The following is a 25,532-nucleotide window of genomic DNA, read 5'->3' as shown; positions in this document are numbered from 1 at the left end:
CTATCTATATCAGAGTTGGTTCTTTTCTTCTGTAAAATACTAACATATAAATACAATAAGCAACAAATTCCAGCTTGAACAGTAGATTCAAGATGATTTTGATGATCATTTCTGGCCCCACCGCCCAGTCTTCAAGTAGATTTTTATTGATCCACAAGCTATCTCTCTAGTCTGATTTAATAGCACATTGGAAAGACTCTTTCGTTGGTATAATAGAGTAGCATATAGGGGGCTGGAGATCATCTACTTGGCCCATAATGGCCAATATTCACATCCCAGACATACTCTCCACAAGTTGCCCGTTGATCATAGTCGTCTGGGTCTTCACCGTCAGTCCCAAGCATTTCGATCTCTCCAAAATTGTTTGCTCGATCGCCTCATCAACCTCATCAGGATGAATCATTATAGTCATCTTTTCCCCTCTTTCCGTCTGCCACGTCTTTGCTTCTCCGTAAGTTGACTGCGGGACAAGACATACGGTCTCGAATACCATACCCGCGTATTCACATCCCTGTAATGGATATGGATTCGACACCAGTTCAGCCGAAACGGAAAGCCCTCTCAATTCCGACTCAAGAAATGGCGCTAATTGACCCTGGAGACAGGCCTCATGAAGGGCCATTTCATCCCCACCCTGAGCAAAGAAGTTCGCATATGCTTGTCGGAGGTCACTCAGCTCCAGTGGTGTTTGACAGTTGTAGAATCCATAATCCACAGTAACACTACGGTGAGGTTGTGGAGACAACAAGCGAGTGAACCGTTTTAATTCCCATACACTCTGGTGCGTCGTTCCGACAGCGCTCAAAAGGGTCTCGAAATTCCGCAATTCTGCGATGGCATCGCCAAGTCCGTACTTTTCTGAACAGGTCAACCATCTTCGACTCTACCATGGCCTTCCAGAACTCTTCGAATACACATGTATCTAGGAGCTCTCTGTATAGCTTCGCCAATTGTTGGGTTTCGCCGTCATCCTCAGCTGTGCAGAATCCAAGGCAAATCCAATTGTCCTCGTCGGCGTCGGGGACGTGTCCATGTCGAATCTGGCAAAGAAACACATAGGCTTCGAGCTTTTCCCGTGGCTTCCACAGCTGATATGGCACTTGCTGATCTTCGGGCTTGAGCACATGTTTTTGAGATTCAAATACGATATTAAAATCAGTCTCTTTGTTGGCAGCAAAGCCATCCTGCTGACTTATCCAATAGCTCTCATTGTGAATCCAAGTAGATGGTATCTGGGAGCTTCAGAACAGAATACTTCTTTCAATTTGTCTTGTTTCCATGCGTCTCGAAGCTCTTCTTCTCCCACGCCCCAATCGTTTACGAGTCGGCAGTACAACCCGAAAGTTCTCTGTTGATCAGCCGCCGATGTAAAGTAAAGGATCCCGAAGGCCTTAGCAACGTCGTACTCTTTGGGAAATTCAAGCGTCTGACATGCAATGATGAAACGATCCACCTCATCTATTGGTCGTCCAAGACTGCAGTTAAACTTGTGTTTTGGCCAATGAGTTTTCTGGCACACTCTACTGCAGTAGTATATTGAGCCGCATCTGAAACAGGGACTCAGATTATCGGTTGCTGTACATCTTGCACAAGCTATCGATGTGCTTTTCGGCGTAGAATGGACGCAAGGAACTGCCGGAGGCGATTTACTTTCTAAGTCAGAAGTAGACGAGATTTCTTGGGTGCTACGATCAAGTTTACTCGATCTATAGCAGGTATCAATGAATTTCTGCTTGTGACAAAGACATAGAGCTCTTACCTGACAGCTATGTCTCTCGGACTGCGATGTGATAGCCACTCCGACTCTCTTGCTTGTAGTTTAGGGTCCGGTACATGGCGAGAAACCGGTGACCAGATACGCATGTGTTGTGGTGCAACTGGAGATGAGATAGTTGATTCTTTGACTGCAGCAATATGGTAGTCCCGTCCTAGAGCACATTCACGTTGCATCACATCTCGGAGGTTTCGAGCAGCGTTGTCCAGTGTCTCACAGTACTTTAAAGGCATGATAAACGATTTCGGCAGTCTCCACTGCGAGTACACCTTTCCATGATTGTTACGCGCTTGAGATTGTGATAAATTTTGTAGGAAATGACCGCACACGAAACAGGTCTTCTTGCTAATGCCAAGATACTGTGGTGTTCGGGGTACGCTGTCAGTACTCATGAGATGTAGCACCATTGTCATTTCTGCATGGACCCATTTCTTTTTCCTAAGGCACTCATTCAATCTCGCTCGGTCTCTTTCGGACGGCAACTGTGGGCACAGTGATAGGGACGGCGTAACACTTTCAGCTTTGTGCCCAGGCAGGAGCTCTATTTTGACCCGCTGAAAGTTTGAGATCTCGCGCGCTGCTTTATCAAAGGTGTCGGCGGCGACTATAGAGCGAAGAATATAACCCAGCTCTCGCACTATCTTATTTGCTTTTGGCAATGCCTCGATCCTGGAACGAAAGTCAATAGAGGCCCAAATCCTCTTTACCCCATCGACAAGGACTTGTGAAGAGTTGCGTCGGGAAAGAAAGCTCCTTAAAAAGTCGACCAGGCCCGTCTCCCCCTTTACTGCTTCTAAGAAATTGACGAGTTGTTTGATATGGTACTTCAAGCGTGGGGTATAGTATTCGATGAATTCTCTTTCCAGGTCTGGCTTGAAGTCCAGGTTGAAAGGATCTGAACCCTAAATATTAACCCAACGAAAGAAACAAGACATATGACATGCTTATGCTTGCCTCTCACTGCAAGTTGTTCCAACGTGCCCGCCAAACTCTCTAAGAGCCTAATGTCCTTGTCTTCCCAAGCAGCGTTCCGTGATGCGAGTATAGTAACCTCATCAACTCCTTCCCGTAGATACGTGCAGGTCACATAATGTGCATCTTTCTTATAGCACAGTAACTCGGCCAGTTGATCCAGAAAGCATCTTCTCAAGTTCTTTGTATTTTCTGAAGCTAATGGAGCGACGACGGCCGACGATCCAAGTTCATGGTTGTGTAGTTGCTCATTGGAGGTTTCTTCGTCGTCAGTTTCTTCTTCGTCCTCTTCCTCTTCTCTTGGAAGGGGAGTACGTTGTTGCTGCTGGACGTGGAGGACGGCCGCTAGCGTTGTTATCTGTGATTCTATCTCGTTTGGGAGATTCCAAACGTCAGTCTTGATGCCAGCTGTCGGGCGAGGCAGGTGGAGCTTTTTAACGTGCGACATTCTGTTGCGGACGACAAGACCGGCGTAGAATCTAATGATTCGGACGTTCTTAGAATCTAATCAGGTAATGGTTAAGATGTGGTCAAAATCGTGGTTAAGACAGAGATACCAACTGTAGGCGGGGTTGTCGGGCGGGTGAATGCTACAGCTGGCAGGGATACTGCATGGAAAGCCACAGAAGCATAAAACCATAGCTGAGTGGTCAGCCTCGACATATTATCATGTGGTAGCTGGCGCCATGCATCCTAGAACACATAATCCATAGCTTTACATTGATATGCTATTTGTACCACCTCGCCTCTACTGATACTGGGCTCATTATTGCGTATTTCTATGCAGAACATTCTCTATTGAAAGGACTACGTTAAAAAGGTGTATTGCTGGGCCAGCCATCCTAAATGGGTTGAACCTATCGCTGGTAAATGTTATGTCCAAGCTCTATGCGTTACCCCCGTCTATAATCTGCACCACATGAAGGGTTGAATGATAACAGTGCTTTTCTTCCAAAAACGTAACTCTACTTTTGATAGACTGTCTTGCGCTTATGCCGTAGCATACTCTTTCAAGTACGCGGCAAGCTTCTCAATGCCCGACTCGGGAATGGCATTGTAGTTCGACGCACGGATACCTTTACATTGAATCAGTCACAGTTGTCGATCACAGCTTTTTCATGTCACTTACCTCCGACGCTTCTGTGGCCCTTCAGGCCAGTGATGCCACGCTCGACAGCACCCTTCAGGAAGGACTTTTCGGCATCGTCGACGTTGCCACCCTAACTAGGTCAGCCCTCGCGTCGAGACATCCGTAAAGAGGGTTGAGGGACATACCTTGATCACACGGAAGCAGGCGTTCATTCTTGAACGTACCTCCTTAGCGGGGACGACCTTGTATACCTCGGGGTAGGCGTCAAGCGTCTCATAGATGAGCTTAGCCTTTCTGTCAGCCACAGCCTGTTGTCCATCCACCTTGTCGGGGAATTCGGCAAGCAGCTTCTTCAAAACCTGGCCTGCAATGTAGACACTAAATGCTGTCAGCGGAACCGACCTTGTAAGCTTGGTGGATCACTCACTCGAAGATGGGGAGAGTGTTGTACAAGCTGTTGTTCTTAGCGGCAACAGAGTAGTCGAGGATGGTGGGCGCAATCGGCAAGCCGAGCTTGCGCAGGATGGCAGGAGAGCAAGGGGAAGAAACAGGGGGCAGGAGGTCCTTCTTGATGATCACTCCCGTGATTCCAGCAACACCCAAGTTCTTCTGACTGTAAGGAGTCAGTGAGAATTCTATCATGAGAGTTGACAAGCCTTACGCTCCAAAGAAGATGATCGAGTAGTTCTTGGTAAAAGGTTAGCATCGAACCAATTGGTATAGCATAGTTCTGGTACATACCTGGACAGGAATACGTCTAGACAGGATAGTGGAAGAGAAGTCTCCAACGACAATAGGATCCTCGTCGGTACCCTTGGGCTCCAGAACCTTGGGGAAGCTGGGGAATTCGACGCCATCAACAGTCTACGTAAGACGCGTTAGCGAGAAACTCATAAATGAGAACCTATACACACCTCGTTCTCGCACTTGTAGACCAAGGCAGCCTTGGGGCTCAGCTTCCAGGTCGACTCGTCTGCGATCTTTCCGAACTTGCCGTCGTTGACGGTCCTGGAGTCGCTGACGATGTTGACATACTCAGAGCCAAGAAGGCGAACGGCTTCCTGGCTGGCCTTCAGCGACCATCTGTGGGGCCATTTAGTATATGTTGATCGATCGCTTTGGGCTTGGGTGACCATACGATCCAGTGACCAGGTAGTCCAGCTTCAGTTCCGACTCGACCTTCTTGCGCAGCTCGCTAATGACTTCCTCCTCGCTAATACCGGCCTTCTCCTTGATGATCTGCTGTCTCTGCTTCTCAGCCCAGATTGAGACGAGGTTGTAAACGGTCGCATCGAACTGGCCGGATCCACCACCTTCAATCCATCAGCGAGTTGCGATTGAGAAGAGAGATGGGGGCAGCGATGTACCTTGCAGGAAGAGGATCTCGTAGGTGTCGGGGATATCCAGGAAGTTGGCAAGATCAGCCTTGGCGCCGTTCAGGATATTTGTCGCGATTTCGCTGCGATGGCTGTGTTCTGCGACACCACTAGAAGAGCAGGTCAGATACGGTCGCAGATAAGATCGCACAGATCAGTGCCCCTCACAGTCCAGTGTCTTGGTAGTTCTGCAGCGCCTGGGCAGCTGTGGCGAGAACATCGGTGGGGAGACTGGCAGGGCCAGCACCCAGGTAGGTAATGTCTTCTCTCTTCATGATGATTGATTGCAATTGCTGTTGTATTGTCTTGCTGCAAGCGATAAGAACTGCAGAAGAATTTAAATGACGCGATCGGTGCTTGACTCATTAAGTCCGGGGCTAGTTAAGCAAAGCGGCTTCCCCGGGCGTTGTCTGGGCCCGGGCCTTTGTTTCCCCGGTGTGCCACAGACTTGCCCCTCGCCGGCTAAAGAATGCTGTGGCATTTCAAGCCATCCTCGTGAGGTTTGCCGATGAACGCATGATAGTGCCAATAGTAAGGGGTGTATGACAGGGTTGGATATACGCAGGTGTGACTCAAACCTGTAGCCCAAAAAAGTGATGGCATATAAGCGGAGAACAAAAATAGAAATTCTCCCCGACTGGGAGTCGAACCCAGGTCTCCCGCGCTTGTTCCCGACTGGGATTGACAAGCGGAAATCATGACCGTTAGACCATCGAGGATTGTTGAAGGGGTTTTATATATTTTGGCTATATAATCCTATGGAAAGTGAGTTGAATGAGAGCCCCCCTTGAGGATGCTTTACGCCAGAAGAGTAAGGAGCCATTGCAGCTCAACATCAAAACGGTGTAGATCCTCGTCTAAAGCATCGGAGTTGGTTTTAACTCTCGAAATTGTTGGTACTAAGATACATATATAACTACATTACATTATAATCCTGCGCGTTACATCAAATCTGCTTACGGAGTTCCTAAATTCATCACATCTCTCTGCTGCTTTGTCCCTCTTTAGCAATTACTATTGGGCCATACGCGTCTTGGGATGCAATTCTATCAGCTAGCGGATAATTCCTCTGCGCTAATGCTGTCTTTCCTTCCAAGTTGCTGCCCACTTCGTTAGGCGATCATTGACTCGTCGGATATATATTTCGATGCACAGTGCCGCAGATGCCTCAAACGAGGATTGAAGCCTATGCCATCGTATCGTCAGATACTACTACTTTTTTAATTCTGTGTTAGCACATGTAATACAATTGCATATGTCACACAGAAAGAAAGATGATGTCGCCTGCAAGGCCCTAGCATTGTAAGACATCGTGACACCCCATTCGCCACTTCAACACTGATAAACCTATCGACAGCCCCAACACTATCTTTAGGTCGTACAGAACACTATGGGCTCCCTTGTAAATATGCAAGTAGAAACAACGGAATATACTATTGTTTCAGCGAACCGACCACTGCGGTTGTATTGCATGCTAATCGGTGTCAGTGTCAAGTGTCAACAGCATCATCCATGGATGTGGAAAAGCAGGACCCACCAACTTATCATGTGGGGTCAGCAACCAGCAGGGTCCGATTCTACCACACCCCAATCAAGCCAACGCATTCGGCGCCCAACACAAATCTTTCCCACCAAGACACTTCGGAATATACAAATAAGTATACTAAGATGAGCACGATTGCTGTGGCCGGTGGAACCGGCGGCATAGGAAAGACTATCGTCGAGGCATTGCTGCAGGAACCCAAATATCGGGTCATTGTCTTGACGCAAAGTGTACGACCCCTCATAGACGATGCCTCGCGCGCACTGACTCATGAAACGTAGAGTCCCAAAGAGGATCCAGTTCTCAAACAAACGCAGCAAATCCAAATCAACTATAATGATCTTGACCCTATTGTCGAAACGCTGGAGAAGCATGCCGTGCACACAATCATCTCCGCCATCGGAATCTACACCGACGAAGCCGCCCAATCTCAGATGAACCTTGTCCAGGCTGCCGAGAAATCCAGTGTAACCAAGAGATTTGTCCCCAGCGAATATTCATTTATCCAAACCGAGGAGTATGTTTACCCTGCTTGGCACTAATGGCAACTTTGCTAACGAAACAGTCTCCTACCCCACGATCCCAGCATTAAGTACTGGCTTGATGCAGCTGAATTGCTGAAGAAAACCAAGTTGCAATATACTCGGGTCTGCCCTGGTGTCCTCATGGACTACTGGGGAATGCCTCGAGTGCGAACCAACATCCATCAACACATTATCGGGATCGATGTAGCCAACTGCTGAGCTGGTATTCCTGGCGACGGCAACGACAAAATGAGCGTGACATATTCATACGACCTAGCAGCATATATCGTGAAGATACTAGATCTCGAGGAGTGGCCTGAATTTAGCATTTTTGCGGGAGATGACACTACTTACAATGAGCTCCTCAAGCTTGCTGAGGAGGCTCGACGTATGTGATTCGAACACCCACGAAGACATTTAACTAACATGACCAGGCAAACAATTCGATGTTGTTTATGACAGTGCTGAGAACATCAAAGCAGGTCGGGTCACCGTGCCACCGTTCCTTACTGGGCTTTCTGAGGAGGAGGCCTGGGAACTGACCGTTCTGGTGAGCCGACTCACTATCGCCGGTGCTTTTGATCTACCGCAGGAGCGTATGAATGCATTGTTTCCCGATGTCAAGCCCATCAAGATGAGGGAATTCCTCATTAACACATGGAAAGATGGGGCTTAATCATAAATAAAGTTGAATAATAATGAGTGACTAATATATCTTGTTGTCTCTCTACAAAATCTTCGTAATAGCAAAATGTGGTATATAAACATCACCTGCCCAGGCATTGCACCCAGCCATATCATCTCCAATTCGATTAACTCCAACGTATACAATAAGCATCAATAGTCAGAAACCTAGTCAGAGGTCTTCATCATCATCTCCGTCCATAGCCCCCTTAAAGGGGTTATCGAATACTAATACATGATCGTCATCTGCATAACATATTAGCCTACCCACAAATTACCACGTGTGCGGGAGGCACAGCATACGGTCAATCGTATCCGGATCACTTTCCGCCTCAGTCATATGCCCAACCGCATTAACGATATGTGATGTCACATTATTGAGGTGTAGCATATCAATCAAGGAGTCCCTGTGCTCGTGGGTTGGCTGGCTGAACGCCGGTGTAGGGACCTGAGTCTCGTGTTCGGACATTGTGCGATATGTTTTAATACTATGATACTGTCTAATGCCGAGGTAAGGAAGTCTTTGAACAGGATAGAACAACAACAGTGGCTGACTACAACCAAGTCTGCAGACCGTCAAGATTTATACCTGGTTGCCCCCAACTATGGCAGTCGGACCTGACATCAGCGAAAGCTAAAGCCTGTTTATCCCAATAGAACTGGACATTGTACAGTAGACAAAGCCAAAGAGACTATCTATCAAGATCTTTATGAATTTTCTCCTGACATATTCGGAAAGAGGGTAGGTCTTTCTGTAGCGTACATTTTATTCGTCGGAAATATGGAGAAGAAGAAAAAGAAACATTATCCAGCACCCAACGCCATCCCGGGGTAATAGCTAATCTGGAGCCACCCAAAATATCATCCTGGGCATTTAACATAACCCATAGAACATCAATCATCAAACATCATCTTAATCAAAATCCTCCACATCCCATGTCGAATCCGGCGGTCCATCTGTGATACCAATTAGCCATCTTTTGCTCCCCCCCCTATATTCGCAACAAAGAGATATCGTACAGCCATCTTGAATAGAAAGCAAATACCCAATCGTCTCAATCAGACTCGGCGAGTCCTCCACAGGAGGGACCTCCTCGATGAGATCTTCCAGACTGGGAGAACTGTGATTTTGACCCCCAAGCTCAGGTTCAGGCTTTTTGACTTCTTCAACCGCGATGCCCATATTATCCTTCTCAGAAGTGGTGGACATGGCGATGGATGTGCCTCCTTATGAAGACCATCGATCGATCGATAGATAGGTAGATAATAGGCAAAGCCTCAATAATGTAGTGTAGTTTCTCGACAGAATACCTCGTAGCGCAGGTACCAAGTAGCTACAATCTCCATCCCTCCATAACACAGCCAAAATTTGCCATCACAGGCAACTTAAATAGCGTGCAAGCAACCTCCAAGCCATCAAGTCTTGACATCAAGCGATAATCCATAACCTAGGCTCAATTCGCGGGGTAGACTGGTAGCTTTAGATATTTACGACAAAAGAGGTGAAGTCATGGGATCACCGGTGAACCTTCAAGTGGCTACAGGGGGATCGTGCTCAATTTTGGGTCTGTCATCGGGCCTCGATTGAAGTCTGTTGGTTGATTTGACATGGCTGGCCTTGGTTGATAGTACAGGGATTCATGGGGCGGATGGCCTGATAAGGTACGGCCAAACCTAATTTTAGACCATGGCAGATGTATTCTGGGGGCGTTCTAATGACCTGGTAGCGATGTCAGGGGAGAAATATGGGCTTCTTCTGAGATTGGGAGGAGCCGGTGATTCATTGAAATTGATAGATAGCTGAAGGAGAAATAGCTATTGTATTCGGGATGGGCCCGAAGTGCTGCGTGTGTTTTACCACTCTTTCAGTAGCACATGACCCAAGCTGGATGGATTAATGGGCTAGCCTGGCCAAGCATGCGATCCAGAGCATGTATACTGATGAAAGTCCACGCCAAGCGACCGAGCGAAGGCGCGACTAACACACACAATGTAAAAATAATTGTGAAGAGAAAGCAGAACAAGAATGAATAAAACAAAAAGAAATGTTTCAAGGCCCGAGCCGCGGATCGAACGCGGGACCTCTCGCAGATATGCTTGGGTTTGTATCCCTAAGCGAGAATCATACCACTAGACCACCCGGGCTTGATATATTATGCTGTGGCATTTTTGATATCAAAGGGGGGGGGCATAATTTCAGCCAGGATCCGCTTACATGCCTTCTTTGAGCCAAATAATAGACGCATTCACCTTAGAACACATCAATCAGCATAGTTCCTAATCCCCCTCAGGGCCCTCTTTAGCTTCAAGCCTTGGCAGAGTACGGTAACTCGAGCGGTCAATGTGACGTCAAACTTGTCCACAAGGAGAAGCACTCACCTCACTGCACCTCTCTCCGTGTCATCTCACTTCAGGCAATACCATCAGCATTCATGGCATCAAAATATTCCTGTATCGGTGCTGGATTCTGTGGAACAGTCTGGGCCCTATCTGAAGATGGTCGAGCTGTCAAGCGAGAAGATGGCGGTCCAGACAGGTCTCTCGCTAACGATTATGCTATGCACCGGAGGATCCTCCAGAGCTTTTCTCGTCTGACAGACATCAAACGAAGATCCGGTATCCACCAAACATCCCCCCAAGTCCGGGTCTCGGAGTGTCATCATTTCATTTCTTCAAACGATCAGTGGTGGACGGAGAATCTCCCCCTCTTCCCATCGCACTACTCCCCCTGCAATGCCATTGTCTCAGACCGCATTCCCCCATTCGCCGAGCAGATCAGAAAACTCATCGTTAACAGATACTGCGACCAAACAATAAAAACAGAGATACTGACAAGTGCCGCCAATAGAGACTGTCTGATACGACCATACCTGGGTAGGCGACGAACACAGAGGACCGAGATTAGCAGACCCTCGAGACTTGCAGCATTCTCACTGAGAAACTACCCATTACACGAAGACCAGATGGAAGACATCGGCATTCCGACCGAAGACATGCAGAGCTATGCGCGTATGATGGGTGAAGCATTAGCCACTCTACACTGGCTCGGCGAGGTGGACGGAAATGATATTGAATTTGTTCTGGCTCCTCCCCCTTTCCACGAAGAAGGACCCAGCACCAACACAATCACCAATGTTCTTGGTCGGCATACTATGTGGATGCTGGACTTCAATCTATGTCGATATATGTCCATGAGCGACGCTGGGGTTCAGCAGGCTGTTACTGCTTTTTGGCGCAATGATCCGTTCTACCCCCGACCGCAGAGCAAGCTGTGGGGTGATTTTCGCGAGCAATATCTGATGAGTAGCAAGATGATTATCGCTGAGTATAGTCAGATCGATTTCGATGAGCGACTATCTTTCGCTCGACATTTCATTGAATTGATTGAGACGAAATAGGATTACAACAAAGTGCTCTCAGCTCAAGACACGCATTTCATCGAGGGAAAGGGTCTTTATGAGTATGCGGTGACACGTGTGGCCGCGATGCGTTGGAGCCGGCTGCATTGGGCATCGGTCCAGATCACTACCAATTACTGGGCGGTCTGAGGCCTAGAACAGGTAGCGACCGAAGCAGGCACGGATCAGAATCTAGCTCTTCTACATTCCTGCATGCCATACAAATATATGCGAAAATAATAAGGCTGCAGAAAACCGCTCCAACAAGGCGTTGCTCCTAGACATATGGCTCTGCTTGAGCTGGAGGACTAGGATAAAACCAGACTAGCCGGCTGCAAGGGAAGTAGATCAGCCCAGCTGTCCCTGCGGATGTCAGACGGTCAGTCGCTTGACTCAGAGGAGGTACCTGGATGACACCAAATTCAATTAATCACCGACCATGTCAGGCGACGAATCGCAAGGGTTTTCTCTGCTTATCTTCCGACACTTACGTGGACATTGAATATCAACTTGGCTCGGACTCCGATCGTGTTTCCATAGAGCGCAGACTAATCTATCAAGCAAGCACTATGCCAGGATTTTTCCCCTATAGCCGAGACTTATTATGGCGCCACGACCAGGATGTCTTCACGGCTGAGTGGGAACTGCACATATCAGAGCGACGAACCGTGGCACCACTCAGGTGACGTAATGTCGATCCATGCAATTTGGGTGTTGGAGACCCGGTGACAGGGGTCACTCCAAGTCTGGGCCTCCGTGTCCTGGATGACCGTGTGTTGGCATTCCGATGGCGCGGGGTTTTTCTTATAACGGTGCTCGGATCCTTTCTCCCTTCGTGTTATTGTCTTTCTTTTTTTGTTAGACGCGGATTCTTCTTCAGAAGTTGGACACCCGCTTCCGCGTTCTTCTTGCCCTACCATTTCAACCTATGGAAAGATTTCGTCGTTAGCAGGTCGCGCGGGTACGCTTCTCTTGCAGTACCAGAGCGATCTCCCTCCGCTTGCAGAGAACTCTGTTAGTCGACAGGAATGGTTCAAGCACAGTGACAGTGACTATAAACGTCTATTTTCTCTGCGACAGAAAGGGCAGTCTCAGGTATGCGCTCTCAACTAGCATCGTCATGAAGTTACGGACGCTAATGATCTAAGATCTGACCAGCACCTTGTCCGACCACTCGCCAGTCGATTAGCGGTACGAAGATACGACACAACTAGACACGATGTCGAACACAATGACACAGCCGGCTGAAAGTTCGGTGAGCTACGATCTTACCAGGAAAAGCCAGATGGGGGGAGACTGCATTCTGAAGCGCTTTGCGCAATGGTTCTGGTCGGTGTGGATGATCGCCGGGTCTGGGGCCCACGATGCCCTTGCGGATCCCGCGAATCACCCCAAAGCGACAAACGGTGCCTCCACAAAGACGAACGGATGTGCTGGCACAGCGAGAGGTGGTTTGTCTACCACTGGAGAATGCGACACAGGACTGCGGGAACAGTCCACTGAAAACGAGCATAATTATCCTTGCAAGGCATGCCAGACATGGGGTGTTGTTTGCGACCAGCAGAGACCGCGCTGCTCGCATTGCTTGGATCAGCAGATACTGTGCTTTTATGTGGCACCTCTGCCAAAACCACCGAAGCGGTCAACCAAGTCGCGTTCCCGCCACGTTGAGATCGTAAATTCCTCGCCCCGGCTGTTGGCGAGTTGACTTTTAATGAATCACGAGTGAATGAAGTTACTTTGGTCTTTCTACACAGCTCTTCTCTTATCGTCACGATAGTTTATTCCCGGCCGATAAGATAGGCACGTGTCTTAGATAGCTCTATCGTCCAGTCACCCCACATGCGGGGGAAGACTAGCAGAAGGTTGCTCAAGGGAGTGACACTTGGACTCCAGGTGACTGATCACAAACCGTACATTTCCGTATGCGGGATTCGGACGGAGAGTAGCATATTCAGGACATGCACGATTTGCCACCGTTCCTTCACGGCGGATATCCAACGCGGACCAGAACAGCTGTTTCACAATCAAACAAAAGGATGCGCAAGTTTATGATCGTATTTATCGAATATAAACTAGTCACTCCCCGCAATCGCTGATTTGACTTACCTCGGATACTTGATTTCAACATGCGCCGTTGCTAGCAGTCGTCGGAGCACTGTCAGCCGATTCCCCCGCCACAAGGTACCGTGGTACATATTTAGAGATGTAGTCTCTACAAGAGCAGTCTGAACTTTTGTTTGACTTCTATTTACAACTGGGTGCACGAGGGCGGTTCAAGGTTAGTTGCCGTTACCGTTCGCTTCACCATCGAGCTGACTGACACATAAACAGATGGAAGCAGAATACATTCGGATTGCGGACGCAATCCAACAAGAAGCTCGCAAGAATGACAAGAAGCGACTTCTCGTTGCTATAGCTGGAATACCAGGCTCTGGCAAGACAACCACAGCTTCAGCTGTCGCTCAACAACTCCGAACTGAGTCACAACCCAAAAAAATAGCACTCATTTCCATGGACGGCTTCCACTTGTCGCGGGCGGCATTGGACGTTCTTTTTAATCGTGAAGAGGCATACATCCGGCGTGGCGCACCATGGACCTTTGACGCAGTGCGGTTCGTTACGTTTGTTCAACAGCTACGACAGTGGGCAGACTCTACTCCGTTTCCCTCAGACGGAGACTCACCATGTGACGCTGCTGTGTTATATGCACCGTCATTTGATCACGAGGCGAAAGACCCCGTTGAGAACGGCATGGCTATCACAAGCGATGCCTCGATTATTATCATCGAAGGCAATTACCTCCTGTTGAACGAAGAACACTGGCGTGATGTGTCGCAATTGGTCGACTATCGCATATTCGTCGATGCAGACTTGCAAGAAGCCAGGGGAAGAGTTGCCAGACGACATGTCAGTGCGGGGATTGAAAAGACGCTGGAAGATGGCTTCCGTCGTGTGGACAGTAATGACTACTTGAATGCGCTGCATATCCAGGGAAAACTGATACGGCCGGATATGGTGGTTAAGAGTGTGACGGAAATCGCCTAAGATATCATCTAGTGTACATATCTAGGGTACAAGTTGCTCATAATAAGACAGCTTCATACAAAGGAAGCTAGATTCGGGGAAATGCCGGAGCAAACCGATCACTCCTTGATCTTGCTTTTGTGGAAAACATCTATGCGCCGAATTAGTTATCACCCACCAAGAGAACTAGACAGACTAGTAGTAGCTACTCACCCGGAATCTCAGGCATCCAACGAACCCTACTCTGACAGAAGAACTCTCCCTTGGGCGGCAACACCTCCGGATCATCCAATGTCCCTACACAAATATACCGGAAATCATTCTTGACCGCATCCTGTACAATACCTATTAGCATCACTCTCAATTGCATTCCCCACTAAAAGCCCCCTCAAAGAGACAGAACCTACCCCATACTCGCAAATATAACTCCCACAATCCCCACAAAATTCGCGATGGATCATACTCCCAGACCCATTATCGCCCACATACTCCTTAAGCGTACCAGAAGTAATTTGAAGAGCATCCTTGGGGACCTTGGCGGTTAGACCGTAGTTTGTTCCAAAAGCTTTCTATTTCCGGGGTATTTGTTAGTCAATTAGACACCTTGTGGACAAGATTAAGGTATAGATCGCAGATCATAACCCTGGATCTATCTGGCTAACCTTGCAGCTGCGACAATGGCAGAGAGACGTGCGGGCGTCGTCCGGAGACGAGAGGTTAAGGTTATAGGTGATTTTGTGACAGAAGCAGGAGCCGGGGTAGGATTGCATTTTGGTTAAGTGGTGATGGGATTGATGGTAGAAAGAAACACTGTTTGGTGGTTTCTGTGCAGTAATTGAGTAAATTTTATTGTTGAGGATATCATAATTGAGAATCCTGGGCTTGTTGTATAGAGCGATGCGCCTGACGAATGTTGACGTCACTGCTGTACTACAACCCCGGCGAAGAAAGATACTCGTGATCGGCGCGGACATGTTATCTTAGCAAATTGGGTAAAGATACGAAATCATAATGGATAAATTATAAGAGCATGTTATTGACCATGACACAAGCTATATCAGCCCTCGATAACCGTCGTAAGTTTAATTTGATGGTTGTCTGCACCGATAGCGTGATGTGATCATGACCGAATGAATCCCCTCATTTCTTTCGGCAGCTACCCGATCAGCTGATGTCCCATCTTTTATATTCCCCGACTGTCGCCTCTTTCATCTCTTTCATTTCTGACAAGAAACGGCGATCGCTCCGCGCGTATGCTGATCAGCCGAAAGGCTTATTCTTTCGCTCCTCTTTGTACATGCCGCATCGTACATAGTAGCTTCACCGGGCGTAGTTTATCCGCCACTTTCACAATGTCGCACAAGGAACAGCCTCACGAGTCGCAGCTGGAGAAGCGCGCTGTCGTTTCTTCATTTATTTTCCATTTCCCCAAGGGTCCGTCTGAGAGACCGGTTGTTGCGCTCTTCAAGCGGAGTGATAAGGTGCGGACGTACAGGTTTGTTTGTCCTGCATAATTTCTATTTCATTGCTGTAGTCCTCAACTCATTGTCGCAGCCATCATCTTGCCCCGATCTCCGGCAGTATAAGTCGCAACGACAATTTCCCCATCGAAGCAGCGTGGCGCGAATTAGCCGAAGAAACCTCCCTCGACCAATCTTCACTCACACACTGGCGCACAGGGAAGCCATTCACCTTTGAAGATCGATCTGTCAATCGCGAATGGACCGTTCATCCTTTTGCTTTCAAGCTGAAAGACCTATCAGAGGGAGGAAAGGGCGAAAGCGCTATCAAGATAGACTGGGAGCACGAGGGATGGGAATGGTACGATCCACAGTCGGTGCTGGACAGGGAAGACTTGGAGATTGTTCCGCGTCTAAAAGATTCCCTACGACGAGTCTGGTTTGAAGGAGAATTGAGCGAGCGCGCAGCCAAGGCGCTTTCACTTGGTTTAGAGCGTTTACGAAGCGACCACGAGAGCGGAGCGCAGGAATTGACCGCTATCGCGCTAGTGGCCTTCCGGGATTTCATTGTTCAGACGCAAGACGAGATCAATAGTGAGGAATGGTGGAAGACTGTTCGCATGGCAGCGTGGCATATTATCAAGAATGGCCGAGAAAGTATGGGCGCATCGACGATGAATGCCCTCATTGCCGTCCTAGATGAGATAAAGGACATACTTGTGGACGAGCAGACAAACTCGCAGCATAAGTTGGAGCGGGTCCTGAACGTGCTCGATCATCATCTCAAGTGTCGGAAGAGTCGCCAAACGCAAGTGAAGGATGCCTTTGCAAATTACATTCGATTCAAGTTCCTGCATCATGGGGAAATGCTGGATAAACTTACCATTTTGACTGTTTCGGCTAGCTCAACTATCCGGGACAGCATTTTGGAAGCGTATGCATCGCTGGACATCCGAAAGTTGGAACTTCGCATTCTGGAATCGCGGCCACTGTTCGAAGGCACTAGTATAGGCTCATCTATCGTCAGCAACTTCAAGTCAAAATTCCTCGACACCCCCGGCAAAGAACTGAAAGTGAAAATATACACAGACGCATCTGCCGCTTTGGCCGCCGCCGACGTGGATTTATTACTTCTCGGTGCAGACCGCATATCCAGCACAAAAGGAGTGAGCAACAAGACGGGGTCTTTACCAGCCGTGCTTTGCACAAAACACGTCAGTCCTAGTGCCCAAATTGCTGTTCTCAGCGATCTTGAGAAGATCAACTGTGTCGGAAGCATGATTGATGATGATCATCATGAAGACAACGATCCGATGGAGGTCATCAGTGCCTGGCGCAACGACGGCGTCAAGGCAGTGCGGGTGCTCGAAGATGGCATGAAGGAGGCTGATGCAGAGGGGTCGTCGACGGTCGAGGTGAAGAACACCTACTTTGAATGGGTGCCGTTGTATATGGTTGATGCGTTTGTTAGCGAAGAGGGTGTTATGGATGAGAGTCGCATTCGGGAGAGGTCGAAACAGTTAGGGGAGACGGTTAATAGGTTTTTTGAGGATTTGTGAAGATGCCATGGTGATTGGGTTTAGGGACGGGATAGTGATGGACTTACATATACTAATGGAATTTACTATTAAGGTACCCATAATATACATATACACCAGTATGGCCCCCATATGAGAATTCGGACACTTGCTTCTGCTTGAATGACTCATTTTGTCTATCCTTCCCAGGAAGAGATCCCCATTTCCCTTTCTACAGAGCAATTAGACTCTATCCGCCTTCTAAGTCGGGGATATGTCTTATTATTCCCTACAACGTGGTAACCACCCCATCTACACCAATGCAGCAGGTCACTTCCTCAAGAAAGTCAACGCAGCCAAACACAACGCATCCACCCCCGTCCTCATCGTCGGCTGCACCACCGGCGCAAACAGGGCCGAATGATTCCCCGGAATCTCCTCAACCTTCCCCTCCTTCTCAGCCCTATCCCAAACCTCCTGATCCACACCCCCAAGCAACCAAAAACAGCTCGGAATACCCCGACAAGTAGCAAGGGTACTAAAGTCCTCGGCGATATTAGTCCTAGCCACATCAGGATCAAAATCCTCAAAATGGCCCGCAAACGTCTCCGCAACCCTCCTAGCCACATCCCCATCATTAACCGTAGGCGGAAACCTCCTCGTCGGGGTAAACACCGGCTTCACCGGCGACCCGCTAGCCAGGCACTCGGCCTGCACAATCCTCTTAATGCCCTCAATAATCTGCTCCCTAACCTCCAACCTCACAGACCTAAAATCGACCCCAATCTCCGCCCGATCCGCAATAATATTCTCCGTCTGACCCGCCTGCAAACTCCCCACCGTCAACACCGCCAAATCCGCCGGATTAATCTCCCGACTCACGATACTCTGCAACCTCACCACAATATGCGCCGCAAGCAACACCGGATCCACCGTCTGATGCGGCTGCGACCCATGTCCGCCCCGTCCAAACACCGTAATCTTCATACTATCCGCCGCCGCCATAATAGCCCCCTCGCGGGACGCGACACTACCCGCCCGCATGCGCATGACATGTTGACCGAGGACTACGTCCGGCACGGGAATGCGCGAATAAAGCCCATCGTCAACCATGGCTTGTGCGCCGCCTCCGCGCTCTTCGTCCGGCTGGAATAGCACGATCAGCGTCCCGCTCCATGCGTCTCGCAGCTTGACGAGGGTTTCGGCTGCCGCGAGGAGACAGGTCATGTGCATGTCGTGTCCGCAGGCGTGCATGACGGGTCGGTCGTTGCCGTCTGTGTCAAGCATGGTGATGGTGCTGGCGTAGGGCAGGTTGGTTAGTTCCTTTACCGGGAGGGCGTCCATGTCTGCGCGGAGAAGGACGGTTTGGTTGTTTTTGGATTCGTCCTTGACATTGCGGAAGACGCCGGCGAGACCGTACCCGCCGATGTGGGTGTGGATGTCGAAGACGCCGAGTTGGGTGAGATGCGCAGCAAGTTTTTCTGAGGTCTGTTTCTCCTGTCGGGAGAGTTCGGGGTGCGCGTGGAAGTGCTTGTAGAGGGCTTCGTAGGGGGTGAGGTCTAAGGGGGTGGAGGAGAGGAGGGATGATACGGTGGTGGTGGTGGGGTGAGTCATGTTGGGTGTAAATGGGTGGTTGAGTAATGGTGGGCTATTAGGTATAAATTGGTTGTGGTAAAAGGAAAGAGATGCATGTCAGTCAGATTAAGCTGGAGGTTAATGAAGCTAACTAGTCCGTAATTGTTCTAGTTTTGTCACTAAGATGGTGGGCTGAGATTGCGTGTTTTGGAGAAGTGATCTTAGTCTTTGATGTGACTAACGGCGGATCGGTGGGATGTATACAGAGCGGGGACTAAACATTGCAAGGTAGTTTGAGGGCAATGGTTTACTCCCTCATAGCCCTGATAATTGTCTGTATTGAACCACTTCTACTAGAAAATTACAGATTCGCTAACCAATTTATACGCATGATCAAGTAAATTCTATCAAGGTCATCTTGGTAAATTCAAAGCTACGCCCTCACCGCTTTCCCCCACATTTTATTGCCGGTGTCACTCCGCATTGACACTCGCTTATCGATAACGAAGCTCTTACACTACACCACACACGTACATAAAAGGACGAAGGAGGAACAAAGGGAGAATACTCTGACTAGGAGAAGGGAGAAAGGCAGTTAAATGCAAAGCCCATAAGTACCAAGGATTACATTCAACGATCCTGACCAACAGGAAGAAGCAATAATTGAAGATCATAACAAACATCAGGGAATTCACAAAAGACACTAGTATTAGATAGCACGTCTCGCTGATATCATTGCAAGCAAAGGCGCCAGAAACTGCTGATGAGTGTACGAAATGGCTGATACCGAAATCCAAATCCTCTTCCTAGCAGGTCAGGAGTTTCGGCGTCGCAACGCCGGTCATGAACAAGAAGCAACCGTTTGAAATGCATCGGACATCTGGTTCCCCGACCTCCGTGGTAGCCGCCCACGCATTGTTAGACTTCTGCTCCGAACGCCGAGCTGTAAACCCCGAATCCCGTATCTATAAGGCGTTCCGATGATCTGCGATCATGAGATTGGTCTTCGGTTGAGATGTTCCCTGTACGTACTGAAGATTTTTGTAATCCACAAGTGCATATTAAGGTTCATTAGGTTGGCTTTTCTCCTAGAGAGTATGAGTTTATTGGTAGAATGAAGATATACAATTTCTGATATAGCTATATAAGAAATAATATACGAATTCATATCATACGTCTATACTACCAGTGTCTTACATAGCTATACTACATATTTGGGCATAATAATGGTTTGTTCTATATTTACAGTGCTGTATTGCTATATATCACATGTGTCCTTTCTGGCTAGTCATGCATCGATCGCCTACAGGGAACATGGGTTAATGGAGCACACAATTTGAGTTTGCGTCTCATTTAAGGAAACAGATAGTGTCCTCTGCTTGAACTGGATGCAAGGTCGGACGCAGGAGAGAGTAGATCATAACCGAGGCTAGTACCTCCCCCACCTTTCCACGATCGGTCTTTCTTTCAGCTACTATATATTCGGGTATTCGTTTCTGAGATGGTTGACTTTCTTTGCTCACTCTATCTCCTCGTCCCCTGACTGTTGAGCGCAAAACTATATCTTTCAAGATGACCCTCAACCAATTTCTACAGACCGACCGTGAGACATACTCCTATGTCTTCATGAAGAATGTCGACATTCCCTTGACAACCTCTGGCAAAGGAGTCCTCCGCGCCAACGTCTATCTCCCCAAAGATGCCACCCCATTCGGCTCGCAAACCTACCCAGTGATCGCAACCTATGGTCCCTGTTCGTATAGCTGCTAGCAAGTAACCCAATGCATCGCTAACAATTATTCAGATGGAAAAGACGTTCCGTATTCCGTCTTTAATCGAAATAGCTTCGATGAGGTAAACCCGCAGCACAAATCTGCCCATTCAGCGTGGGAAACCCCCGACCCAGGGTACTGGACTCAGCGGGGCTACATCGTCTTGAGAGTAGACGAGAGAGGAACTGGGCAAAGTCCAGGGCAGTTAGACGTCCTGTCTCGTGGAACCAGTGAGACGTTCTTTGACGTGATCGAGTGGGCTGCTGAGCAGGAATGGTCGACCGGCAAGGTCGGCCTGCTGGGGGTCAGCTACTACGCCGCTACGCAGTGGAGTGTGGCAGCTCGCAGACCCAAGGGGCTGGCCGCGATTATTCCTTGGGAGGGCTTCAGTGACTATAACGGAGAGGCTGTTCGTCATGGTGGCATCCTCGCGGACCAATTTATAGGTCGGTCAGCACCCCCTTTGGTGTGTCACGATTTCTTCGATATTGACTGCGCTGGCGGTTTGGGATCGTACAGGGATATGGTGGTCTCGGCAAGTACTACCCAACCAATATGGCACTCCCGGTCGCTGGGGTGACCCGACTCTCGAAGGCGACTTGGATTCGGAGACCCGAACTCACAACCTGGCTGGCTTGACCGATAACACCGTCCGGTATCCATTCGCGGACGATGAGCAAAACAAGTCTCGAGAGTTTGCTGTTGAGGATGTCGAAGTCCCCCTACTCAGTGTAGCCAACTGGGTAAGCCAGCAACGAGGCCTGATATGAATACGAGCGTGTACTAACATCTAGGCGCTAGGGTGGTATTTTGCTGCACTTGCGTGGAAATGTGGTCGGATGGATGCGAGCGTCTTCTCGATACAAGTTTCTACGCTTCGTCGTTGGCCGACATGACTTACCCTTTTACTGGGAGCAATCGGCGGAGCTGCAACGGTCGTTTCTGGATTGCTTCTTGAGAGATGACGACCATGCGGGCTGGAAGACTACCCAGCCCCGGGTCTATCTCACTCTGCGGAACAAGAATTGCGATCCCAAGAATGAGTTAGATCAGCCGGGTCGCCCCGAGGCGGATTGGCCTATCCCCGACACCCAGTATACCAAGTTCTTTCTCACACCGAAGCGTACTTTATCTACCGCAGCTGCTAAGATGACGGGCACCTGTACCTACGATGCGCTCCATGGGTAGGTCATCCCTCTCCTGAACTCATTACCTTCGTGGTCTAACTTCTGCACAGGGACCCTATCCAATTCCATTATACGTCCAGCTCTTCCATTGAGATTACGGGGCATATCGTCGTACACTTAACCATTTCCGCCTCTCGACTCAACCCTGACGATGCACCCCCTTCTGATATAGATATCTTCGTCACCCTGCGCAAGCTGGACAAGGAGGAAAATGAAGTGTTCTACACGGGCACCGTCGGCGATCCGGTTCCCGTTGTCAAGGGGTGGCTGCGTGTTTCGCACCGTAAGGTGGACGAGACACATCCTTTGCACCGCCCTTACCTGCCATATCGCAGCTACTCCCGTGCTGATGTGCTGCCGGTGGTAGAGGATGATAAGTATCCAGTTGACGTGGAAATGTGGCCGACAACCACGGTCCTGGAAGCCGGAGAATCACTCGTGCTGGAGATTGCGGGTCACGATACGCAGGGTGTGGGCTTGTTTTCGCATCAGCATCCAGAGGATCGCGCCCCGGACAAGCTTGCAGGCCTGAATCACGTAGAGGTGGGTAGGGATAGTAGCTGGATTTTGCTGCCTGTCATCCCAACGCGGAACTAGCATCGGAGGTTAGAATGTTCTTATCAGCCCTCTACGTAGACGGCCATATCCATCCGGGCTAGCACTGGGATGATTTATTCAGGACATAATTGGGGAACAATGAGCCTGTCGCATACAGAGATAACTCCGTCCATCCTCCTATGGGCTCTCAGACCCTATTTACTTTATAGCAGAACTTTTTAACTTTACATGCCCTGTGCCCTCATTGCCTTTCCCCACAACTTTGGCCCGCCACTCCACGACCTCCAATCTAGCTATTAACAACGAAGGTGAAGATATACTAGGATCGGTCGTCGCATTCTGTTAGTCGGAAACCCTACTCTGTTAAGCTACATACAAGAAAACAGAAACTATGAAAGCTTCTACCAAGGAACGGAAGAGAGCGGCCGACCGCGAAGCGCAACGAATCAACCGTGCTCGAACCAAAGACTACATTACGCCAACCTTCAGTATCTTGGTAGTGGACGTCAACGCACCTAGAAACCATTTCCAAACGCCATGGAGTTTCACTGCTGCCAGGCTGGTATACACGCTCGACATGATGCGGGCCAATGATTCCGATAACAAGGACCAGATAGCTGCGGCCCATTTCTTCTGCGGCGAGCATGTTGATACCAGCAATGAGCTAAATTCTCCGACCATCGCGAACGAGATTTTGTCACAGCTTCTGTCTTCCTTCAAGCATATCAACCTTGTTCCCCTTCCGAAGATGGGCGAATTCGATGGGGACGACATGCAAGCCGTCTGTCAACGGATTGAATGCTTCCTAGATCTTCTGCCAGCGACGGCGGTTGTCTTTTGCATAATCGACGGCTTGTCATATTACCTCGCTGAGGAGCAGACGCCTGAGCAGGCAAACGAGTTGCTTCGGTGGCTTATCAAATTGACACGCCACCAGAAAAAGGCCAGGGAACACTTGGAAGTATGCACGTGCAAGTTATTTCTTACTGCGCCGCGGCAGCTTCAAGGATCGTATGTCACAGAGTTAAAAGCGGATGAAGTTCTAAATGTGCCAATCAGGCCTCCTAGAACAGGAGGCTTCACGGAAATGAAATGGGAAGCTGGAGCGGGTGGCTAATTTGGCATGCCAGGATGAGGTGTTTGTATAGCAAGCAAATGATTACAAGAATTTTGATATAACAAGAGCATGTTTCTGAATGAAAAAGCCTAAATGGTGAAATCGCTGATTTACTTTGAGATGGCTGAAAAATGTCCAATCTCGTCCCTAGATTCTACCTAAACTCTGACAGGTCAGACGAGTGGTGGAGATCTTACATCTGTCGAAATAGTACTATTTAATTACTGCCAAATGGGTAAAGATGCCTAAATAAAGTACAACAAGAATGGGAATACGAAATTTGATTGCACGGGTCGTTGGCTACTCTGTACAATCTGAGAGCGCAAGCCTGGAATTTACAGAGTTGTTTGCGTGACATACTACCGATGAGCTGGTGCGCGTTATTCAGTTGTATCTAGCTTTCCAAGGATGTAATTTGCAAGAGTAGGGGGGTATAGGTCAACCATATTTCATGGAAAGAGTCATATTGTTCAGACAGAAGGCGGGGAAGTCCTTCCTCCCAGCTACTAGTATTCTCTTTGACTGAGACAGAAACCTTGGACCGCCAGATTTATCCTCCGTTGCGAACATAGACTGTTTATGCGGTTGAACAACACAATAGAGCTGTCGAAATCCTGAGTCCCTTCACGAACAAATTGTCTCATGGATTCGCAGACAGTTCCACATTTGCGCCAGACTATTATGAGAAGTAGAAAGACAGAGGCACACCGAGAAAGTATCGTGCACGAGCATACCAGCCTCTAACTAATCAGTAGCGTGCTCCTCCTTGACCATCGGTCTTAATAGAGCCTTGGTGTCTCCCACAGCCTGACTGCACATATATAACAGGAAAAGCCGGAAGTTCGTCTCTCTCGCGCCCGGAGTATAGAAGTCGTGGAGAGGACTCTTCAGCACAACCAACTCTTTGCCATCGAAGTAAGCGATCAGAATTCTCGCCTTCAGATTGTTTGTGCATGATGTCAAGAGAACCTAGAATGCCTCTATTAGTTGGGAAGGTTCAAGAGGAAGCTGATTTCGGGGAGACATCAACTCACCGGAGCCACAACGTGGTCTTGCAGCTCTACCCTCCCAAGCCGGGTCCTCATGACGCCGACTAGAACAAGAAGTTCGGAACGGAGGATGTTATTATCGCACACTCCCTCATGAGTCACGATCAGGTTTATGTGAGGAAGTTCCTGGCCCTCGGGCTGGTTCGGATACCAAGCATCTTCGAAGCTGAGAGGTGGTGAGGCCAGAGGATCACTACCAGGGTCTGTGAACATAGCCATATTCATATAACGTTCCTTGATTATGGTATTATTGAAGGACCTGGCGGATGGGTGCTTGTCAGTATGCATAGCTATCATGGAATATTTACGTATATACGCAGTGGTTAACTGACCTTCCGAACCAGCCTGACAGATCATCGAGCGTATGTTCGACCCCTGTGGTTCTCCTTGCGTGCCATGTATATTCGCAGACGAACACACTGGACAGGAGAAGCCCAGAGTCGTCACGTTCCGGATCAAGCTCGCCGGTCGATTCACGCGACCTCTCTTCATCGAGGTCTGCGAAGCACGCCTCATTGGTTCGGATGGATTTTTTAGTATCCGGGTCGTCAAGATCAAGGGGAAACTGCTCGAGCTTTTCCAAGGTCCAAGGCTTGAAATAAGTCTGTGCAGTAGCCGAGGAGCGACCGTCGGTGCGCAGCCTGAGGTCATGGCACCTGATGTTGTATTCGGCAGCCTGATCGTTGGTGAGACTGGTCAACGGCAAGAGCTTGACAGACCGGTGCACTTCTCGAAGGTTATTTAGAATCTCCTTCCGCGCTTCTTTGAAGGTCTCATCGTTGTCCTGCCTTTTCTCTCTGGAGCGCCTCAACGTGCCAAACAAGTTCCGAAGTGACATTTTGGGGACACAATTATTGTTGATTGGGCCTAGGAGAAACAGAAAGGTGTCTTGGGGAAAAAGCCCGCAAC

At 48.9% G+C, this 25,532-nt stretch overlaps 13 protein-coding genes and 2 non-coding genes across 15 annotated transcripts; 7 read left to right on the top strand and 8 right to left on the bottom strand.

The window, feature by feature from the left end:
• Window positions 1-668: 668 nt before the first annotated feature.
• Window positions 669-5,487, bottom strand: BO87DRAFT_398542 (O-phospho-L-serine:2-oxoglutarate transaminase; the record flags this gene model as incomplete). The annotated part of the gene is made up of 16 exons (XM_025625377.1): window positions 669-722; window positions 855-1,205; window positions 1,256-1,390; window positions 1,765-2,152; window positions 2,267-2,669; window positions 2,729-3,225; window positions 3,753-3,822; window positions 3,876-3,966; window positions 4,022-4,214; window positions 4,264-4,449; window positions 4,498-4,523; window positions 4,578-4,700; window positions 4,751-4,919; window positions 4,975-5,149; window positions 5,204-5,322; window positions 5,381-5,487. 16 exons carry the CDS (start codon window positions 5,485-5,487, stop codon window positions 669-671), a joined length of 3,087 nt encoding a protein of 1,028 aa, XP_025478167.1.
• Window positions 5,488-5,841: 354 nt separating this feature from the next.
• Window positions 5,842-5,931, bottom strand: BO87DRAFT_t171. Its single transcript has one exon. It is a non-coding gene; the product is annotated as a tRNA-Asp (tRNA).
• Window positions 5,932-6,880: 949 nt separating this feature from the next.
• BO87DRAFT_398541 (uncharacterized protein) lies at window positions 6,881-7,955 on the top strand (the record flags this gene model as incomplete). Its single annotated transcript, XM_025625376.1, has 5 exons — window positions 6,881-6,985; window positions 7,037-7,272; window positions 7,321-7,483; window positions 7,574-7,667; window positions 7,714-7,955. The coding sequence occupies 5 exons, from the start codon at window positions 6,881-6,883 to the stop codon at window positions 7,953-7,955; spliced, it is 840 nt and encodes a 279-aa protein (XP_025478166.1).
• Window positions 7,956-8,135: 180 nt separating this feature from the next.
• On the bottom strand, window positions 8,136-8,432 carry BO87DRAFT_427675 (uncharacterized protein; the record flags this gene model as incomplete). The annotated part of the gene is made up of 2 exons (XM_025627419.1): window positions 8,136-8,209; window positions 8,267-8,432. 2 exons carry the CDS (start codon window positions 8,430-8,432, stop codon window positions 8,136-8,138), a joined length of 240 nt encoding a protein of 79 aa, XP_025478165.1.
• Window positions 8,433-8,876: 444 nt separating this feature from the next.
• Window positions 8,877-9,173, bottom strand: BO87DRAFT_427674 (uncharacterized protein; the record flags this gene model as incomplete). The annotated part of the gene is made up of 2 exons (XM_025627418.1): window positions 8,877-8,920; window positions 8,984-9,173. 2 exons carry the CDS (start codon window positions 9,171-9,173, stop codon window positions 8,877-8,879), a joined length of 234 nt encoding a protein of 77 aa, XP_025478164.1.
• An 844-nt stretch (window positions 9,174-10,017) lies between these two features.
• BO87DRAFT_t170 lies at window positions 10,018-10,108 on the bottom strand. Its single transcript has one exon. It is a non-coding gene; the product is annotated as a tRNA-Pro (tRNA).
• A 74-nt stretch (window positions 10,109-10,182) lies between these two features.
• Window positions 10,183-11,586, top strand: BO87DRAFT_378168 (zinc finger protein). The gene is made up of 2 exons (XM_025623743.1): window positions 10,183-10,213; window positions 10,343-11,586. Exon 2 carries the CDS (start codon window positions 10,396-10,398, stop codon window positions 11,359-11,361), a length of 966 nt encoding a protein of 321 aa, XP_025478163.1. The 5' UTR covers window positions 10,183-10,213; window positions 10,343-10,395; the 3' UTR covers window positions 11,362-11,586.
• A 144-nt stretch (window positions 11,587-11,730) lies between these two features.
• BO87DRAFT_408141 (uncharacterized protein) lies at window positions 11,731-13,069 on the top strand (the record flags this gene model as incomplete). Its single annotated transcript, XM_025626128.1, has 4 exons — window positions 11,731-11,763; window positions 11,938-12,072; window positions 12,388-12,456; window positions 12,551-13,069. 4 exons carry the CDS (start codon window positions 11,731-11,733, stop codon window positions 13,067-13,069), a joined length of 756 nt encoding a protein of 251 aa, XP_025478162.1.
• A 287-nt stretch (window positions 13,070-13,356) lies between these two features.
• On the top strand, window positions 13,357-14,501 carry BO87DRAFT_105933 (phosphoribulokinase/uridine kinase family protein). Its single transcript, XM_025617825.1, has 2 exons — window positions 13,357-13,642; window positions 13,696-14,501. Exon 2 carries the CDS (start codon window positions 13,696-13,698, stop codon window positions 14,407-14,409), a length of 714 nt encoding a protein of 237 aa, XP_025478161.1. The 5' UTR covers window positions 13,357-13,642; the 3' UTR covers window positions 14,410-14,501.
• BO87DRAFT_378166 (GFA family protein) lies at window positions 14,386-15,393 on the bottom strand. Its single transcript, XM_025623742.1, has 4 exons — window positions 15,051-15,393; window positions 14,796-14,957; window positions 14,602-14,722; window positions 14,386-14,539 (listed from the first exon to the last, which is right to left on the bottom strand). Exons 1-4 carry the CDS (start codon window positions 15,156-15,158, stop codon window positions 14,508-14,510), a joined length of 423 nt encoding a protein of 140 aa, XP_025478160.1. The 5' UTR covers window positions 15,159-15,393; the 3' UTR covers window positions 14,386-14,507.
• Window positions 15,394-15,527: 134 nt separating this feature from the next.
• Window positions 15,528-17,407, top strand: BO87DRAFT_417342 (translation initiation factor eIF-2B subunit family protein; the record flags this gene model as incomplete). Its single annotated transcript, XM_025626805.1, has 2 exons — window positions 15,528-15,883; window positions 15,943-17,407. The coding sequence occupies exons 1-2, from the start codon at window positions 15,642-15,644 to the stop codon at window positions 17,405-17,407; spliced, it is 1,707 nt and encodes a 568-aa protein (XP_025478159.1). The 5' UTR covers window positions 15,528-15,641.
• A 105-nt stretch (window positions 17,408-17,512) lies between these two features.
• Window positions 17,513-18,979, bottom strand: BO87DRAFT_460561 (M20 family metallopeptidase; the record flags this gene model as incomplete). The annotated part of the gene is made up of 1 exon (XM_025629020.1): window positions 17,513-18,979. The coding sequence occupies one exon, from the start codon at window positions 18,977-18,979 to the stop codon at window positions 17,696-17,698; it is 1,284 nt and encodes a 427-aa protein (XP_025478158.1). The 3' UTR covers window positions 17,513-17,695.
• A 1,511-nt stretch (window positions 18,980-20,490) lies between these two features.
• BO87DRAFT_378165 (X-Pro dipeptidyl-peptidase protein) lies at window positions 20,491-22,621 on the top strand. Its single transcript, XM_025623741.1, has 5 exons — window positions 20,491-20,693; window positions 20,745-21,158; window positions 21,232-21,455; window positions 21,514-21,896; window positions 21,950-22,621. The coding sequence occupies exons 1-5, from the start codon at window positions 20,513-20,515 to the stop codon at window positions 22,494-22,496; spliced, it is 1,749 nt and encodes a 582-aa protein (XP_025478157.1). The 5' UTR covers window positions 20,491-20,512; the 3' UTR covers window positions 22,497-22,621.
• Window positions 22,622-22,848: 227 nt separating this feature from the next.
• Window positions 22,849-23,574, top strand: BO87DRAFT_460559 (bZIP transcription factor; the record flags this gene model as incomplete). The annotated part of the gene is made up of 1 exon (XM_025629019.1): window positions 22,849-23,574. The coding sequence occupies one exon, from the start codon at window positions 22,849-22,851 to the stop codon at window positions 23,572-23,574; it is 726 nt and encodes a 241-aa protein (XP_025478156.1).
• Window positions 23,575-24,318: 744 nt separating this feature from the next.
• BO87DRAFT_312574 (uncharacterized protein) lies at window positions 24,319-25,461 on the bottom strand (the record flags this gene model as incomplete). Its single annotated transcript, XM_025619583.1, has 3 exons — window positions 24,319-24,543; window positions 24,609-24,882; window positions 24,956-25,461. The coding sequence occupies 3 exons, from the start codon at window positions 25,459-25,461 to the stop codon at window positions 24,319-24,321; spliced, it is 1,005 nt and encodes a 334-aa protein (XP_025478155.1).
• Between the last annotated feature and the right edge of the window lie 71 nt (window positions 25,462-25,532).

Source organism: Aspergillus neoniger (genome assembly GCF_003184625.1).
Source record: "Aspergillus neoniger CBS 115656 unplaced genomic scaffold BO87scaffold_23, whole genome shotgun sequence".
Taxonomy (NCBI): Eukaryota; Fungi; Ascomycota; class Eurotiomycetes; order Eurotiales; family Aspergillaceae; genus Aspergillus; species Aspergillus neoniger.
This window is presented reverse-complemented; position numbering and strand designations above follow the sequence as displayed.

Excerpts from the sequence above, each read along its gene's own strand:
- BO87DRAFT_378166 (XM_025623742.1), bottom strand. The coding sequence starts at position 15,158 with ATGCAATCCTACCCCGGCTCCTGCTTCTGTCACAAAATCACCTATAAC. Across the intron at positions 14,958-15,050 it reads GCCATTGTCGCAGCTGCAAG|AAAGCTTTTGGAACAAACTA; the intron begins GTTAGCCAGATA and ends CCCCGGAAATAG. Across the intron at positions 14,723-14,795 it reads GTTATATTTGCGAGTATGGG|GATGCGGTCAAGAATGATTT; the intron begins GTAGGTTCTGTC and ends GGTATTGTACAG.
- BO87DRAFT_105933 (XM_025617825.1), top strand. The coding sequence starts at position 13,696 with ATGGAAGCAGAATACATTCGGATTGCGGACGCAATCCAACAAGAAGCT.
- BO87DRAFT_378165 (XM_025623741.1), top strand. The coding sequence starts at position 20,513 with ATGACCCTCAACCAATTTCTACAGACCGACCGTGAGACATACTCCTAT. Across the intron at positions 21,159-21,231 it reads CCTCGCGGACCAATTTATAG|GGATATGGTGGTCTCGGCAA; the intron begins GTCGGTCAGCAC and ends GGGATCGTACAG. Across the intron at positions 21,897-21,949 it reads ACCTACGATGCGCTCCATGG|GGACCCTATCCAATTCCATT; the intron begins GTAGGTCATCCC and ends ACTTCTGCACAG.
- BO87DRAFT_378168 (XM_025623743.1), top strand. The coding sequence starts at position 10,396 with ATGGCATCAAAATATTCCTGTATCGGTGCTGGATTCTGTGGAACAGTC.